The sequence below is a fragment of the Alosa alosa genome, chromosome 9 (assembly GCF_017589495.1).
Source record: "Alosa alosa isolate M-15738 ecotype Scorff River chromosome 9, AALO_Geno_1.1, whole genome shotgun sequence".
Lineage (NCBI taxonomy): Eukaryota > Metazoa > Chordata > Actinopteri > Clupeiformes > Clupeidae > Alosa > Alosa alosa.
The window spans coordinates 26,941,374-26,959,529 of record NC_063197.1 but is presented as its reverse complement, the minus strand read 5'-3'; the positions used below and the strand labels follow the sequence as shown (position 1 = coordinate 26,959,529).

The 18,156-nt window shown below is 43.3% G+C and overlaps 1 protein-coding gene across 1 annotated transcript in view; it reads left to right on the top strand.

Annotated features, from left to right (window-relative positions):
- Positions 1 to 18,156, top strand: part of nek7 (NIMA-related kinase 7) — an 86,358-nt gene that overhangs the window by 4,442 nt on the left and 63,760 nt on the right. Inside the window, exon 2 of the mRNA XM_048252630.1 lies at positions 17,976 to 18,057. Coding sequence (XP_048108587.1) covers positions 18,004 to 18,057 — 54 coding nt within the window. The 5' untranslated portion in view covers positions 17,976 to 18,003. The remainder of the gene's footprint in view (positions 1 to 17,975; positions 18,058 to 18,156) is intronic.

The following is an 18,156-nucleotide window of genomic DNA, read 5'->3' as shown; positions in this document are numbered from 1 at the left end:
ATACAATATATAAGTTACAGACAGTAATGCACCGTGTAAAAGGTAACGGTAACACAGATAAACCACCATATAGAGACAATATACAATGAGCAAGATAAAACCCCCAAGCGCTTGCCGTTGGAGCTTGTTGGTGCACTTTGGAGTCAGCTCTGTGAGCTGAAGGCAGGGTAGCAACCGCTACAATGCCCGTCCGAACTCGCCGGTTGCTCGTGGCGGAGACAGAGTGTGTGTGTGTGTCAGTGTAAGTGTCACGAACGAACAGTTTCACTCCACTCAGCCAAACCGACGACCGTTGTACAGGCGCAGACGGGAGGCAAGCAGCTGCCTTGAACTAGCCAACGTAGCTAGCGACACCAGCAGTAGCAGGGCGGTTGGTCCTCCGGTGGGCTCAGCACCGGCGGAGAGGCAGTTGTCCTGGGGAAGGTGTAGCTCCGGTGGGCCCAGCACCGGAGGTAACAATCGTCCTTCAGAGGGTCGGGTAGCTCCGGTGGGTCCAGCACCGGAGGTATAAACGAGTTCGTCTCTGTAGGAAAAGCTAGAAGAGCTAGAGCTATAGTAGCTAGTAGCTAACGACCTGTAGCACTAGCGAAACATTAAGCTCAAGTTGAACAACAACCCGATGAGAAACACGAAGCCAGTCCACTCCAAATCGATCACAATTAATGTGACCCACTCACACAGTTCACCGTTTGTGGGCCGGGGTACATAAAAGCACCGCTAAGTCTCCACCGAACAGCACTGGAGGAGCAGGAGAAACAGTGACCTCTCTTTACTCCGGGCAGACTGGAACTCACAAGCCTTCTCCTCACTGAGGAGATGGAACCCTCACATTACCCGCGATTTCGCGGGCATAAACAAAAAACAGATAATGATTGGCTGCTTAAACAATTAAAATAAAAGCAAAACAAACAAAGACATTTGATTGGTTAACATGTATAGAATGTCGTAAATCACAGAAGCAAGTAAATTACAAAGCACTCTGGTACATGGAGTAAATTCATACAGAAACAAAACGCATATTAAGCATACTGAAAAACTTCAATTTTACAGGTGCTTAGTAGTTAAATTTTGGAATGTTAAAAGGGATGTTTCAGTGCTTTATTTTTTAATACGTTAGCAAAATTCCACATTAGTAGGAAGTGTCAGAGCTGATTTTTTTGATGAAAGAAGTTGCTTAAACAAAAGACTGTTTCGGACAGGAACATCTACTGTTTGCAACTGGTGTGTCTAGGAACATGTAACCTGATGTGTCCATGACAAGTTCCAAGGGTCATTGTCTGAGAGAGCTATAGACATTTGAGAACCATTACTTAATTCGTTTTTAAACCCCTGTACCCAGTTCTTAAATATTTAAAATGTTATTTCATTGAAACACAAATTCATAGAAAACAAGAGAGCATAAAAAAAATAGTTGTCCTAACCCAGGACATTGGTTATATTAGGTTACACATTAGGTCTAAACATTATGTCTAATTGTTAGCTCCGATAACTCCTTTTTTCTGACATAGAATGGCTTTCTAGTGTAAAATACAGACACATCTGAACTGTTTTCTGTTAGTGTTATGAAAACAGACCTGATGCTATAAATTAGTTATTTCAGTTAGCAGACATTGATGATTATGGTGAATAATTTACAAATTTCACTTATTAGTTGCTCTGCAGTATCTGTTATACTTTTACTGATTTTGTGCCTGGGTCCTTGTCAACAAGAAAACGTAGATTGTTTGGAGTTAGTTCTTGTCTGAGCTCCTGCAGAATCTGACCTGCTTCACTTTCTGCACCACACTCAAAAGGATAATTATAGCCCACAGAGCAATGGGTTGTAAAATTCCACCAAGTATGCGTGCAGTTTGCTAAACTTGATAGTTTAGAGGATACTTTTTGGCCACAGTGTTGTCTAATTGAAGAGACCATTACATCTCCCCATACCAGACAAACATGGTTTGTAAATAGAAATAATATTTAGGCTAGACCACTGGAGCTAACAAAGTGGCAACAGTTTACGTCTCGTTGACTCAAAACCCTGCACTTTTCAGACTGTTTGCTCTGAAGTAACATCCAGCAACTACATCCAGACAGTAGGCCTGGTTTATGATCATGAATCATGATACCATATTAATAAGCAGTACAGTGTTTCCCCTAGAATTTTTTCCAGCAGCGGTGCTGTTGATCGTAGGAAGCCCCCCCCCAAGAAAAGAGAAAATTTTGAAAAAATTACTCCTTAAATGGTGACTTCTGGTGGATTTTGTGAAAGAAATGGACAGATTGAGTTACAAATTATGACACAACCATCAACACAAGCATTTACAAAGCATGATTATTGCAGTACTTGAACAGGATTATTCATGTTTGTCTTTCACCTTTTTCATTTACATTATTAGTATTAGCCACTGTACAACTGTACACTGTAGGCCACTGTACAAACTATTACTATTTAGAATATACAGTGCTGTGCATAAGTTAAGACATTTATATATAATAACATTTATTTATTTACGATACATGATACATTAAAAAATAATTGATGTCCTATTTTTTTTTAAATTAAGACAAAAGGCAAAATATGTTTTTTGTTCCTCCCTTTAGTCAATTTCAGCATGGGTGTCTTAACTTTTGCACAGCTCTGTATAAACTATATAAACTTCTCTTTCATGTGATTACACTGTATTGGTGCTGTGCAAGTCGAATTGAGTGCCTGTCACTTTAATGACGTGACGGCCTGTGATGCTTGCTTGATTCTCACGGTTTTAAGCTAACTTAGTTGCGTTGTTGTGCATGGTGCATAAGAATATGTGGATGAAATGAATTATGTTTCCCATGTCATTTGGTAAAATAAATGGTCAAAAACTCGAAGAAAATCTATCTTGGATTATAGCAGATAAGTGTCTTGTATCATATCTATAATTTTGGTGAGCTCTACAGGAATTAGAGACTATCTCAGATGTAAATGGTTGCGTATCTTACTCAAATTCAATTTAACCCACCAATAGGCTAGCTAGACCTTAGTTTCACAGTCTAGGTATGTTAGCAACACAGGGCTTGAAAGCATTGCCTGTATCACAAACAAAAACGAAACAATGCGTGGAATTTATCTGGAAATGGGCTACTGAAGGTAGGGGCGAGCTATCTCGCTGTCGTGTTTAATTTGGTTCCTTGGTTAACATACTGTAGCCTACGTTTTTTTTTGCACAAAATTGCGTCTGCTAATAAACTTAAAAATAAACACAAACAAGCGTGATCTCCTGTGGAATCCCTGACTGCGCCTTCAACGTTAGCCTACTATTATTTGTTGACATGAAACCTGAACGAACGGCAGCTGTTCCTGAAGTTCACTTGCGTCTATTTTTTTTTAAATTAGGCAACTTTTTTTGCAGTGGCGCTAAAATTCCAGGAGCGGCACTGCGCCACTGATGAATACATTGTAGGGGAAACACTGCAGTATTAATGTATGTTGGCCAAACCAGTTAAGTGTGTCCTGGCATATAGCCTATATTGATTTTGTTTTGTAGAAGCTTGTTAGAGACCAGAAGATCCAGATTTAAGTAGTACTTTCATTTACTGTATATCAAGCTGGTGATCATGGAGATATTACTTGTAACCATTATAAGGCCACATCTTCCCATTTCCAGTACGCTGGTCAGCCCCTTTTGACAGATTTGAGATTGAGGAAGTGAAAGTAGCAACGACATGTTTTAGGAAGACCAATTGAGGAAGATTGTGCGTCTGAACCAGGAGTGATCACTCTGCCTGTAGGATGAACCAAAAGAACCATGGGCCTATTGATCCATGCCAACTGTGTGCTGAGTGTTTCACTAATTCACGGATTGGGATAAATGCAGAGACCAAATTTCCCTCACGGGATCAAAAGAGTATATATACTTATACTTATACTTACCACACATGATGTGCTACTGTGTGTCTCTAAACTGTGGCGGCTTCATGCAGTCCATGTTGGCTGCGCTACTGCTTCCATGAGTCATATGTCTCCATGATATAGGTCACCTCATGGGACACCGCAACCATTGGCAGCGCCTCCAACCCAGAGGTTCCTTGCCACATATAAGCCACACTGGCATAATGTGAACAGTGCTGGAAGGATGTTCAGAAAGCACAAACAATTTTCACCACGATGTTCTCTTTGTGTGTGTGTGTGTGTGTGTGTGTGTGTGTGTGTGTGTGTGTGTGTGTAGTTGCAGTTGTAGTTGTTTATAACCGCCCCTCCCTTCTTCTATCCTCCTTCCCCTTGATCTCTTTTGATTATATATAACTACAAATCCCCCAGGATATGAATCCACTTTCATGGAATTATTACAAGACACATATGCCACTGTAAACACAATAACAGTGACAGTGACAGAACGAATTTGTCACAAAATGAGACGAAAGGCACAATGAATTTGTGCCCAGAAAAGAAAAGAGAGGAGAGAAAGTGCTAAAGGAAAGCCATCATAAAACAAACGCCTGTGTCTCCAGTGGCATGCCATCAGTGCTTACTGCAACTTCCCTGCAAATGAGTGTTAATGTTTCAGCCAAGATCAGGGGCCTGGAACGTGTTTGTTTGTCTCTTTACATTTATGCATGTGTCTTTTACATTTTGTGTGTATGTATGTGGGTACTGGAAGATGTTTAGATGAGGCAGTGTCTCTGTCTGTCTGTCTGTCTGTGCGGCTCTTTTCCGCATTCTTCCTCGGTGCCAGCTATGGCAGTGTTTGTTTCAGAGCTCTTGAACAGGCCAAGTCGGACAGCTTTTTGCCCCCCCCCCAGTCTTTGCTGGGATACGGGATGCAGGGCAGCTCAATTTGGCCCGCGGTGCCTGCCGAGCCCTGAAGCAAGCCACAAGAATCCCCCTGGTCCAGAGTTCTCTGAGCACTGCCCCCAGCCTCCGCAGTGCCCCCACTGCCCCCCTCCCCCAATTCTGCCTCCTCCACACCACCCACCCCTACCCCTACCCCACACTCTGTCAGTGGGAAACAAACAAGCCTGCTGGAAGCGGCAGGAAGTAGCCTCGGCACAGACCTCTCCTCTCCCCACCTCAGAAGTCATGCCAAGCTGGAACTGGGGAGACCTTTGCCAGTGCGGTTGTGGGGCAGCGTATAAAAATACTTTACAGATGTCTGCAGCCAGCCAGGCCCGCAAGCCAGCAGGGCATCTGAGCTGCTCCCACCGAAGGCTTTTTCTATCTCTTCTCTTTTTTTTTTTTTTTTTAATTGAAAGTGGGGTGGGAGTGGAGCAGTGATTGGTCTTGGGTGAACAGGGTGCTCGGAGGGTTGTATTCAAATGACGGGCTGTCATTGGCATTGGTGATGCTGGGAATGGTGTTGGGGCTGAATGGGTGTGGATGTGAGGATGTAGAGGTGGAGGTGGAGGGTAGAGAGGGGAGGGGGGGTAGGGTCTGTACGTGAGGCTGGAGAGGGCTGCAGAGCCATCATGCTGTGTGTGTTGGGCGGGTGTCCAGCACGGCTGACAGTTTAACAGTGAGTATTTTACAGCACAGCATGCTGGCCGCTGTAAACAGGACACATTGCATGGAGTCCATGTAGCGTGCCGCGCCAGTCTTGGAAGTCAATGGCATTTGGGGGAAAAGGCAGATGGCACAGACTGGTGGTGTGCCTGTTTTTTTTTTTCTTTCTTTCTTTTTTTTTAAAATAAATAAAAAAACACAGATGAAAGCAGTCGTCCTCTTTGAACTGAGAGTCTGTCACCACAGAGTCTGCATGTCTTTGGGTCGAAATATGACTGAACTGCCTCAATATCGACTTTTTGACCAATTCATAAATGGTCAGCGTGATTGAGAGTCCTGTACAATATCTTTAGGAAATATGCTGTTCTTTCCAAGGTGACATTAACATTTTTTACATATTCAACTTTACTGAGAAACTCCCCAATCGAAGACAAAGAGGACTAAGATGTCTGTCTGACTTTGTTCATGCCAGTGTTTCCTTATAGCTCACAGCTTGCTTGACACTCAGGGCCAGATGTACTAACGCTTTTGCGCCCACTTCAGGTGTATTTCTTTCGCAACGTGCGTGTAAAATTATTGCGAGGTATGTACAAACAGGCCGCAATGATGTAAAAGCGCAAACTGCCTGTCGCGGGAGCTGAAAATGGCAGATTGAGTGTTTCATGTAATGCATATGCATTCATGGGAAGATCCAGGGGAAAGTGGGAGTATAGCGTAAAAAGATGGGAGGGGAAGAGTAAAGAGCGTCTAATAATGTACGTTCGTAAAATTGCGTTTATGGACGGAGATCTGCGGTTTGTCCATGACGCTGATAACGTTACGTTCGCAAATGTACGTACATCTGGCCCTCAGTATTGTCCCTTTATCAAATAAAGAATGTTACTCATCACACCTGTGCTTTCAGTTTGTCAAGCGCTCTCCTCTGAACATGTGGTGACCAGCAAGACTACGTCAGCATCCCAGAAGGAATTCGCCGGATGATGAATTATGTCACTTGCTGAGTCAAAGCTGTGGAAATGTTTTGAGTTGTGTTACTAGTTACTATAATAGTTACTATTGGTTCGTTCCTTGACTTAGCTCTCTTTAAGAGCCATATGAGTCATCTTTTGGTATAGCTCAACTTTGTTGGTCCAAAGGAAGTGGCATTGCTGATCAGTCGTACTTTTGTGAATCAGTCTTTTGTGTAGTTTACTCCAATGAAAATATGTGATGTGGAAGATTTTTGGTAATGTATTAGCAAATATGTTTTGATAAAGTGAGTTGTGGAAATTATTGGAAATGTTCCAGCATTTGGAATGCCAAAGTGAATGAATCACAATATGACCTTTGATGATATAAGATGGTGTCTTACGCTGCAGCCTAAATGTTTGGGAAGAAGCTGCTCTTTGCGACATTAAGTCTTTGTTTCAGTTAGGAGACCAGAACATAACGTGTATCTGTGTGTGACTTTGTAGTAGAGATGGGCAATATAGACTTTAAACTATCAGGATATATCTTAATTTTGACAATCTCCAATAGAAATTACAAAATGAAAATGGTACTATTTATTACTGTTTTCTGTCACTGTCAGTCACGCCATCTTACAGTCTTGAAAATCTTGAAAACACAAAGAAGTTCAACTTGATCCTGACCAACATCAGTAATGAACTCTTCTTCCTTGTCTACAGTTTGAACTCAGCATTCAGTCATCTTGGTTCTCATTCTACATGTGAGCTGCCCATCTTGCAGCACATAAACGTCCTTAACCAATATTGTTAATGTCGCGATATTACAAATTCTTATCATGGGGAGGAATTCAATCTGTATATCAAGAACAATACATTAGAGCCCATCCCTAATTTGTGGATACCGGAGGAGTTTTGATGAGTCCTGGAGTTGTGGAAGAGTGTATGGGGGTAAGGCTGCCTCTTGCAGTTGAAAGAAGGGGGAAGACCCTGAATGTGTGCGGCGGGTGGTGGATGAGGCGACGGGCTGTTGGGCCCCTGGGGGCCCTCTGATCTGGTGCTAGTTAGTAGCTCTGTAGTGCAAGAGCATCAGACAACCAGCCCAAGCCCACCCCCTCCACCCCAAATAAAAACGATAAACAACTGCAATGGACCGAGCCGATGACAGCACAGCATGCCACATCCCCGTTAGCCCCTCCCCTCCCTCTCAGAGCGTGCTCTGCAGGGGGGGGTACAAACAGACAGCCTTGGCTTTTGGAGGCTTGGTACTTAACATTTTAATGATTCCTCCGTGTGGAGGATGATTACTTACCTCCTATGTGTATCATTTCCATTTCTGTTGTAGTTTTTGTCACTGCTGAGACTGTCTGATCCATTGCTTTGACCTGAAGTTGACCCCACTTTTTTGCACAATCGTCCAAGACTTCAATGTAAATCCAAAAATATAGAGCCATAGCATGGTCGATTAAAAAATGAAAGTATGGCAGAAATAGATAAATTATAACAACAAAACAATGGTCTTCACATGTAGCACTGAGGTAAGAAAAGGAAAGTGATGTTTTTCTCAAGTAGCATCCTTCAATGTTGATTAGGATTTTGTGGGTGTCCAGGTTTGACCCCCCCACCGTGTCTCATTCACCATCTGTGGTTAAGAGTCCCTCGGAATGACAGTCATGCACATAAAAAATGCACTATGATCTCCATCATCGGACACTAATGAAGCGGGAGTCTCATAAAGGCTACCACCCCCCACTCTTGAGCACCTCTGCTGGAAGCAGCTGTAAGTATATTAAATCAGCAATCCTTCTATATTGTATAGGCTATCCCCATTAGTCTTGGAACAAGTCATACGTTTTTATTTCTAACAATTATAAGTTTACTTAAAATTTTGCACTGTGAGGAAGTCTCATTGAAATCCCTGCAAGTGCAGAAAAAGAGATTTAAAACCTAGCCGTAATGCTTTCAACACAATGGTGGGCATCATCGGGCTCTCTGAATAACTTTTATGTACCAAATTAAAGAATTTCATCAGCATTCTGTTCTGTTGAGGCAAGGCAAGGAAAGTTGATTTATAAATAGTGCCTTTCATACAGAGGGGTAATTTAATGCGCTTTACATAAACAAAAGCAAAGAATGATAGTCAACAAAAGCATAAAAGAGCAATTGTCTAAATAGAAAAAAGGAAAAGAGGAACAATTCTCACTCATCAAGCCACCTGATATAACCGTGACAGTGACTGGGTGATTCCTTTCAGGTGCCAGAAGTTAGCAGTGGTGCCCCTGTCAGTGAGACATATTTTGATCTGTTGTCCTGCCTTGAAAACCAAAAGACAACAATTTTATACACCAAAATTCTATAGCTGATGTTTTTAGTAGGGTCCCACCTTTGACTGTTTTAGAATTTCTTACTAGCATAGATTTTAAAAAACAATTTAAGCTTCTATAACACACAATGCTCTGGCCATTAAATAGCCTTAGTTGCTGAAATGGCCTTAAATTAAATTAAATTAAATTAAATTAAATTAAATTAAACAAACAAACAAACAAACAAGTTAGTAGTGGCATTATTGTGTCTGGAAATCGTCTGCTTTGATATGTGAAGGTATATTTACCATGTTAAGCTGCAGTTGGTCGTCCCTAAGAAAAAAAAGCTAGCTATAAGCAAAGGTATATCTTGTACTTCACACATGTCATAAGTAATGACTATAATGTATTACGTCCTACTAATGGTTTCCTGGTGATTATACCAGAGGTGGTTTTAAAACGCAAGAGGCCATGAAACACTACAGGACTTCCTGAACAAGCAGAGATTTAATTAAGAGATATTTATTTAATATATTTTTACCTGTCTGAACTTGGATCTTAATGTATTCAGGATAAAGTTTAACGTTAGCCATCATAATTATGATCGATTTATCCCTTCATGATTTAAGTCTGCCTTCTATTTGCTTTTTTCCCTATTTCTGCCTTTCTGCCTTCGAAGAGGATCTGTTATTTAAAGTGCACCAGCATTAGTTATACATTTTCAGTAAATCAGCTCGGGAGTGTGTAAGCTCAGCACGTCTGTGCTCATCCCCACTCTCACAAAGAAAGCTGCTAAGCTGCGACTGATCCCTGAGTTTCATGTTTGCCATCTACCGCAGAGGAACAAATTCCAGAAACCTTTCGTGCTGCACATGCGAAAATACCCAGTGCCACGGATGTGCTTCTCGTCAACTCTCAACACTAACATATGCCGCTGACAGATAAAGCCATTCACTGTAAAGTGTAATGGAAAAACATCATAAATAGGTATAGACTAGAGGGGAAAATGAAAAGGAGAAAAAAAGACAGCAACAGCTTTCTGCTAGCCACTCGGCTATAAAAATAACATCTTTTTTTTTTAAAGTTTGTGGTGATTGGCAGTGCGCTGTGGAATTTGTTGTCATGGTATCGCGTCTCTCCGAGCTGAGAAAGGAGACAGCCAGGGGCAAAGTGGAGATCCACAGCCCTGTAGGCTCCTATTAGCATGACTGGAGTCAGTGGGAAGCCCCTCGAGCTGATACAAATAACAGGGACCTAGCCCGGCGGTGCCAGTTGTCACATCCAATTGTGGTGAGGGGGTGCATTGTGATAATTTGGTGGTCAGTGACATGGGCTAACGAATAAGCCCTTCATTAGACCACAAGAGCTGAGGGTTTTGTCCCATTTTATGCAGCCAAAAGTTCACAGCTCCTAAATATACTTCGCTGAGCAATGTCACGGAACAACAACGCTCGGCCCCTACGAGTGACTTCACAAATGGCTTTGTGGGTGTTACAGGCATGGAACCTTGGTCTGGAACTTGGACTTGACTCCACACATTATGCCATGAAGCACTCTCTGGAAGTGGAGATTCTAGGCAAGAGTGTGAGAGTACATAAAACATTTAAAGAGGCCTTTGCAGACATATCGATTGTTTTCTGACTTGGGTTACGCAAGCTAAAACGAATCGCTTGAGCACATGTTGCTGAACGTGGATTTCTCGGTGCACCTCATGGAATTAGTGTCACACCACCAATGACCCTTGCAATATATGGCTTTCCCCCCTCTCAGTCTGTTCCAAGTAAACCCATGGGTGTTTAGGACACCCTCTCTGTCATTATGGTCACCTAAAACTCCCTGTTCTGGAACAGAAAATACAGACTGTTGTTTCCAGGCAAATACAGTCACATCACTGTCAGAACTATGGGCTCTGATACTTAATAATCTTAACTCTTGACCATTGTGATCACAGGCCCCATTGGTCATATTTTCCACTGCACATTGCAGCCTCCAGAAGAGGGAAAAAAAGGCAAAGATGACAGAAGTTGGACCAGGCTACAGTAGGCCTGTTATATTCACAGCACATGCAAGACCCTGTTTATATTCACAGCAAATGAACTGTTTTGCATGTGCTGCTCCACATGTGGAGTCTGCGGATCACCTTAAGCAACAGAGGAGGTGCTGCCTCATACTGCCAATGTTTTGTCAGCTCTTAGTGCTACACCCTTGCAGCAATAGGAGGTCTTCAGGTTGGATTTTGTGTCGGAAGACCAAGCTTTCTGGAAGCGTTTCAAATTATTATCAATCTGAAATGCTGACGTTCAATCAATACCTGAGGGCATTGTGTGACTTGCATACGAACAAAATGCCATTTAAATTTTACCAGGCTTCACCATATTGAAGTATTGAGACCTTTCATTGAAAAGAAAACTGGTAGAAAAAAAGAAGACCCAGGACAAGACAGGTTTGAGATGCTCGTTTTCATCTCCTGTCATTTAAGATGAGTCTTTCTCTCAGACAAAAGGCACGGAGTTCGGTCTACTTTCAGGACGCACAATAAATCATTTGCATCTTTCTTAAGAGCAGGACTCTCTGTAGTCATGAGCTTTGTCTACATCAAACAGCAGTGGGGCTGAGGGGCTGGTATCCAGTCCAGATTAATTAGCGCTAACCGGCCTTCGTAGAGTTTTTTTCTGCTGTAAACCACCTGCTGAATTGACAGCGCTCGAGCGAAAGCCCTTGACAGGAGACAGGTTGCCGGGGCTGGGCAATTCAGGGAGGGCGGTGGATGAAAGAAATTAGTTTTTTTTTAAAAAAAAAAAAAAAACAGCTTGTTATGCTGGTCCTCGTGCGAGGCAGGACAATGGGGCTGTAAGGTGGCCAGGGCCTTTAGCGGTCTGCCAGCTCCTCTGGAGTAGGCAGAGGAGGAGAAAGCGTGACACCTGCATGCACTTCAGCCCCGGAGCTCAATGGTAGCGGTTTGTGTGGGATGCTGGAGGCGGAGGAGGAGGAGGAGGAGGAGGAGGAGGAGAGCAAGAGGGGCAGATAGGACAAACCCCCTTCCACCAGGAAAAAAAAAATCCTGACTGAGATTGAAAAGAGACATAGCCGTGGGAAGGCACCCCCTGCAGGAAAGCACACGTATTTATGTGTCATACCACTCACGATAAGAAAAAAAAAGAAGCTCTCCGTCCCCCTGTCTATTATTCTATTATGCACTAAAAATGTTACATTAGACCTGGGAGATCTAAACAAAAACTAAACAAATTAACAAAACAAACCTGAGGGAGATATCCTATGACGCTAGCTTGTACGACAATATGCCATATTAAGTAGCTGAATATTACCATGAGTTTCCCAAGGAGCTGAACACGGGCCGCCTCAATCTTCAGCTTAAAATGATGCATAGTGTTATCGGGGAGTCTCGGTGCACCACGGTGAAAGGTGGCATGGATATCGAGTAAGCTCCATCCACAAACAAGAGCTCTTTTCACCGAGGTAGATGAACTTATTCATCTGTGTTTTTGCGTGCCTGTTTCAGTGGCCTCCTCAGAGCGTTCTTTCTCTTCTTTGTTGGTGTTCAACAGTTTTATATTTCACGTGTTCACCGTCGATTTCGGTGCAAGGCTACAGCAACTTTGTTACCTTACTAGTGTAGCGTCAGATAGCAGACGGTTACTTTGTTTGCGTTAGTATCAATCTGTGGTTTGCGACATTTTGTCGCATTTTTTCTGTAGTGTAGCCATAATGTTCTTGACAGTGATGTATGCCTTTGCTGTGTGTAATGCAATGCCAGTATGCTGTTGTCCATTAACAGAGAAAGGCGTTTAAATAAAATACAATAACTTTTTTTTTTTACCATTTCATTAAAGCCTATCCCCGACTACAGCACCCCCAACCAAAACTCACTTCCCACGGCCCTGAAAAGAGACACTGCCATAATGGCATGGTACTTCAGCAGGTACTTCCTCAGCTGAAGTCCTGAAAAGGGTATGTAGAAGACAGTCAATGTGGAGGCTGACAACATGGCATTTAATGATGCACCAAGACTCCCCACGCCTGGGAAGTTTATCTGTGACTGTCCTCAGCTTATTCAGTGTGTATGGTATATTGACATATCCAACTCTTCCGCTTAATTGAACATTTATCCCTTAAACCTTTTTGTATGGCATGGAATCTTCCATCCATATTGCTATTGCTATGACTAGTTTGTAGATGGAGCCACAACTAGCATACCTGTGTAAGTAAGGGAAAATAACCAGGATAGCCTGCAAAAAGGAGTCAATTCCTACTGGAGTATCTTGACATGTATTTTAGATCAGTCAGATATTTTTTTTTGGTAAAACACCCTTTAATGTGGACTTGGACTAGGACTATTAAAGAGGAATCGTCTTTGATTTGGATGATGAGTGCTAATTTTTAAGGTGGTGAAAACCGAGGCTAAGCCAGAGTTTTAGGGCCGAGAGACTGAGATGATTCTCTGTGCAGAAGAGGGCTGCTTCATGGTGATGTAAGAGTGCTGCATTATGGGAGATGAGGGGTGAGGGGCTGGGACATTTATCAAGTTGGGCCCTCACATGCAGTGGATGCTTTTGCTGTGCTATTTACTTCTGCTGGGAAATAATCATTACCCTATAAAAACCTGGAAGTGAAAAAATAGTCCCTGGGAAGAAAATATGGATTGTTGGCTCCGGTGCTCCCAAAGGGACCTCAACGATAAATTTTTTCTTCCCCGCCCTTAATAAATGAGGAGAATTTTAAAATAAAGAGTGCCGTCTTTTGTTGGCAAGCCTCTTGCGTTTTTTAACATAGGTTTTCTTTGCTTGCGTAGGTGTTTTTTTTTTTTTTTTTTTTTCTTCTTCTTTTTTATTAAGTGCCCTTGTGAGTGATAGTCAACAACACTATGCTTTCTTTAGAATCTTATCTAAAGATGAACTCCTTAAAGGGACACCAGGCAACGTTTTCGTGTTAATTAGTCATCTTCGTAAGTCGGTATATGGTTAAATGACTCATTACGGGGTGAATGAAGGCTCTCTCGCCCGCCCCTACTGCCTGTAGGAAGAATATCCCACTTGCAAGTTCGGTGTATCCTACCCGCCGACCGAAGCAGGATCAGTTTACAGCACAGAAACAGGCTGACGAAACGCTAGAGATTGTTGCAAACGTGTGTATAATGGCAGAGCCGGCGAAGAAGCAGCGAAAACCCTTGACTGAAGACGCAAAGAAAAGGAAAAGAGCTTCAGACCGAGCGAGGGGGAGTTTCGTAAAGAAAAAGCATCAGGCTTGCGTGGTGTCCCTTTAAGCAAAGGGAGTTTAGATTGCCCTTGGATTTAGTGGTTGGCTAAGGTATGGTTTAATCCGTCTTAATCCTCCGTTTTACAGTAATCAGTTGTTTGTTCACATCTCTGGGGTCACAATGTATGTTGTTGTATCAAAGATCTATCTTTGCACCATTAAATGCACAGTACAGGTAGCTTCCTCCCAAATCCATGATTATGAAGTTATGTCATAGGTTTCACTTTCACTTTATTTTACCTACTATGCCCATTATATTAACAAAGGTGGAGTAGAAGAAATAATTAACTAACTGACATTAGTTATTTCAAAGCTTTCACAAAGAAATGGTCTAAAGTAGGGGCTCCTGACTGATATCGAAACGCAGTGATTCCCCAGCCAGATATGTTGGTTGATCTTAGATCCCCAGCTTAGAAGACAGACACCCATAGTTGCGGAGAGGTGTAATTGGTCTTTTTTTCTGATGGTGCACACTCAGCAGCTAATGATATCTGTTAGTGATTAAAATAAATTGGAGAATGTGCTACTTTAATATCCGACCCTTCCATCATTAGAAATCTCCCCACTCAAAGAGCTCAAATGACTGCAAGACGATCAGATGGTACCACCACCTTTCATGGAGAAGAAGACAGGGTGAAGAGAGAGGGAGAGTGAGTAAAGGGGAGAAGAAAAAAAACACTCAAAGGTTTTCACCATTTCTTATAATCATGGACATAACTTCCACTGTTTCCTAAGGCTCAAAGAGCACTTTGATTTACCCGGTTTTCATCCAACCCGGAGATTGTCATATTTCCCCTTCTTACTGTTTCTCTATCTCCCTCTCTTGCACTCTTTGTTGCTCTGTTTCTCTCTGCCACGGATCGTTTGAGAAGTTTAAACAGCGAAGCCTCATCACTCCATCCTTATATGCATTGTCCTGCCGAGATGCCACTATACTCTGTGAAGTGTGTAGCACCGGATCAGACACAGTTTTCAGCAGCAGGGTCCAGCTAAGTCACCCTTTCACTAGGATAGGATTATCCTCACCCTTCTTGGTCCTTGTTTTTCCCCCTATTCCATTCATTCCCCCTTCTCTCTCACTCCCTCTCTTTCTCTTAAATGAATTATGCAGAAGAAGACAGGAAATGAGGATTAAAGATGAACTGCAGCCACTCACGATCGTACACCATCTCTCTGTAAAATAGCACATTATGCTAACGAGGCTTGCTCCAGGTGAGGGGTTTTTTTTTGGAAGTGGGGGGAGACACGAACTGGAGGGAGGTGAAGACCCCCTCAGGCTCCGCTGGGGTTGGCTCTCTGTGCGGGAGAGATGGGGGAAGAGGGGTGGTTCGTGGCGGTGGTGGGGGTGTTGGTTGGAGATGAGAGGGCGAGTGGGGCAGCTTGCTAACCGTGCTTTGATGGTATTACACCAAGCGGCCTCTGCAGGCAAGGAAAGGCCAGGGAGAGTCTAATGGCACCGAGTTTGTCTGATGGCTGGATCTTTCTCATGGACCTCTGGTCCCTTGCTGATCCCTGTTTGAGAGGAAATGATGAGCTCTCCTTCTCACACATGAGGAATGGAAGTAAATGGAGGATTTGTACACAACCACAAAAAGGCAATTTCACACAGTGGAGTAGAGATGCTTTTGTGATGATGACCCCAAGACATTTTTAATTATATTTTGAATCAATGTAATAAGTACATTAATACATTAATTTGTATTCTTTTGCAGACATGCAGTCTCATATTATGTATGGTCGTTGTGTGTGTGTGTGTGTGTGTGTGTGTGTGTATGTGTGTGTGTGTGGCGAGGAGTGTGGTGAAGCTAGCAATGCCAAACCTGATGCAAACCAAAGCTAGGTGCAAAAAGCTGCCAGAGAGGCCCAATTCTTCCCACGATGCTTCAGTCAAATGACAAGACAGGGCAGTCGACTGCGCCCACACACTGCAGAGCCCTAAGCTCTCACTCCGTCAGCGCTCAGCTGTAATCCCAATCTTCTCACCGAGGAACTGCCTGCCCATCATGTGCACTACTAGCAAGTACCCAGACTGGTCCTTAGCATGTGAGGGAGCGGAATGGAGAGAGCAGACCGCCTGGACTGCCTATATCCTCATGGTGCAATAAACTCCTGGTGCCATGGAAAAATAAAAATTGTAAGCGGGCTGGGGTGCTGTCTGTGGTGTAATAGGCCATTTAAGTGTGCAGAATGGCGACTGAATTATCCATGGTTCTGTCTTTTTGTTTTCATCACGCTGGGAACCTACAGACCAAAGATTCTGGAGTGGAGCTCTGTTCTAGAATCTTTGCTACAGACCCTTTCAAGATAGTTCCATTATCAGCATCATAGTTGGCCCCACAAGGCTTCCGTTTTAACATTCCATATGTTATCTTAATGCAGAGGAAGTAGATTGGGAACCAAATAGAACGTTCAAGCATTGTTTTTGTTTTTATTGTTGAAAGGGTCTACAGGGAATGATTTTCTGCTAGAATGCCCCCTCAACAGAATACCTTTGAGATTGCATGACTAGACTCAGTGCCATCTAAATCCTTTGCTTCAAGGCCTTATAGATTAAATTCATTGTGTTTAAGTCTGTACTTTTAGATGCATTTGTCATTGAGTGTATTGCAGTATTCGTTTTACTGGCCAGTAAATCTATTCCTATTTAGGTTTCTGTATCTTGTAATGCAGTGAATACTGAAAGCAACAGTAGAAGCGTGCAAGTAGAAGTGGAGGCAAGCAGTTTGGAGTAGTCCTGTGAATTTGATCAGTTAAAAAAAACAACAACAACAAGTCCAAACTGCATCCACTGCCACTTCAAAGCTGGACAGTGTCGTATTTACCTTTAATTAACATGATTAACCTTTGTTAACTCAGACTTTTTTTTTCCGCTCTGGAGACGTTGCTGTCTCACCATCCAGCAGCGGCTCTTTCTAGAGCTTTTAATTGGCTCCATGGCGGGGGGGTCTGTGTGTGTGTGTGTGTGTGTGTAGCGTGTGATTGGGGGGTACCATTGTCCTAAAGATACATTGCAGACGGTGTCTCAGTCAGTAAGCCCCCCCCCCTACTCTCTCTTTTTTTTTCAAACGAAATGGGTTGGTGGTGGCGGCGGAGGAGGGGGCGCAGACTCCCCATCCCCTCGCCACCCCAGCCCTCTACTCCCTCCCCTCAGATCGGCGGGACAGTGGCGAGGCGAGGTGAGGCGTTGCCGTGTGACAGACGAACGCTGCTCATGACAGAGTCATTAAAATTCTGACGGCCCCGCCGCGTTTCCTCGGGCCGAGGCCCCCTCCGCGACGCCGCGCACACACACACACACACACACACACACACACACACACACACACACACACACACACACACACACACACACACACACACACACCTCCCCTCTCCTGGATGCGAGGAAACACATAGCGTATTTTGTATCTGCGTTTCTGTCACCGGCGTCAGCTAATTTATTCCCTCTGTCTGTTTGTGTCGCTGGAAACACTCACGCCCTCCCATCCCCCGCATCCACGTGCTTCGTCGCTCGGCTCCCTGCCTCTTGCATTCTTATGTGCATTATAGTGCCAGTGCTATAGGCCTTTATTTCTGAGCCAACACTGGGTGATAACACTGTTTATTATTTAGTTCAGTTGTACTTGATTGTGTACTGGTACATTTTTATATGCGTATTTAAAATGCTCATTGTCACTTCTGACGTCTTAACACATTTAATAGTTTTATTTATCAAGATAACTCGTAAAATGCAGCACGCTGACTTACATAGCTGTGAAATCTAAGCGGTAGCAATCAAGTAGGGCTTCTGTATTTTGGCTGGGATAAATTTGAGTCAGCGGGATTGACTGTGGCCTATACTGTAGGTCACCCACAACAGCAGTGGTGGACTCAGTAGGCCATAATATTGCTGTGCGACTGTGATGCTAGGGATGGACAAAGACAGAGATGGTTGTTGCTATTATGTTGCAGTGTATTAATGTGTGTTTGTGTGTGTGTGTGTTTTGTCTGCAGGGGTGTAAGGGATTGAGCTCCTGTCAACATGAACGCAGAGCCACAAGGTCAACAGGAAGCAGTCCCTGCTTTTCAGCCAGAGGTAGGATCAGTCGGCTCCTCCGCTGTTCACTTTCCCTCCCTCTCTCTGGCTTCTCTCTTTCTCATTCTCTCTGTGTCCTCCTCCCTACACACACATACA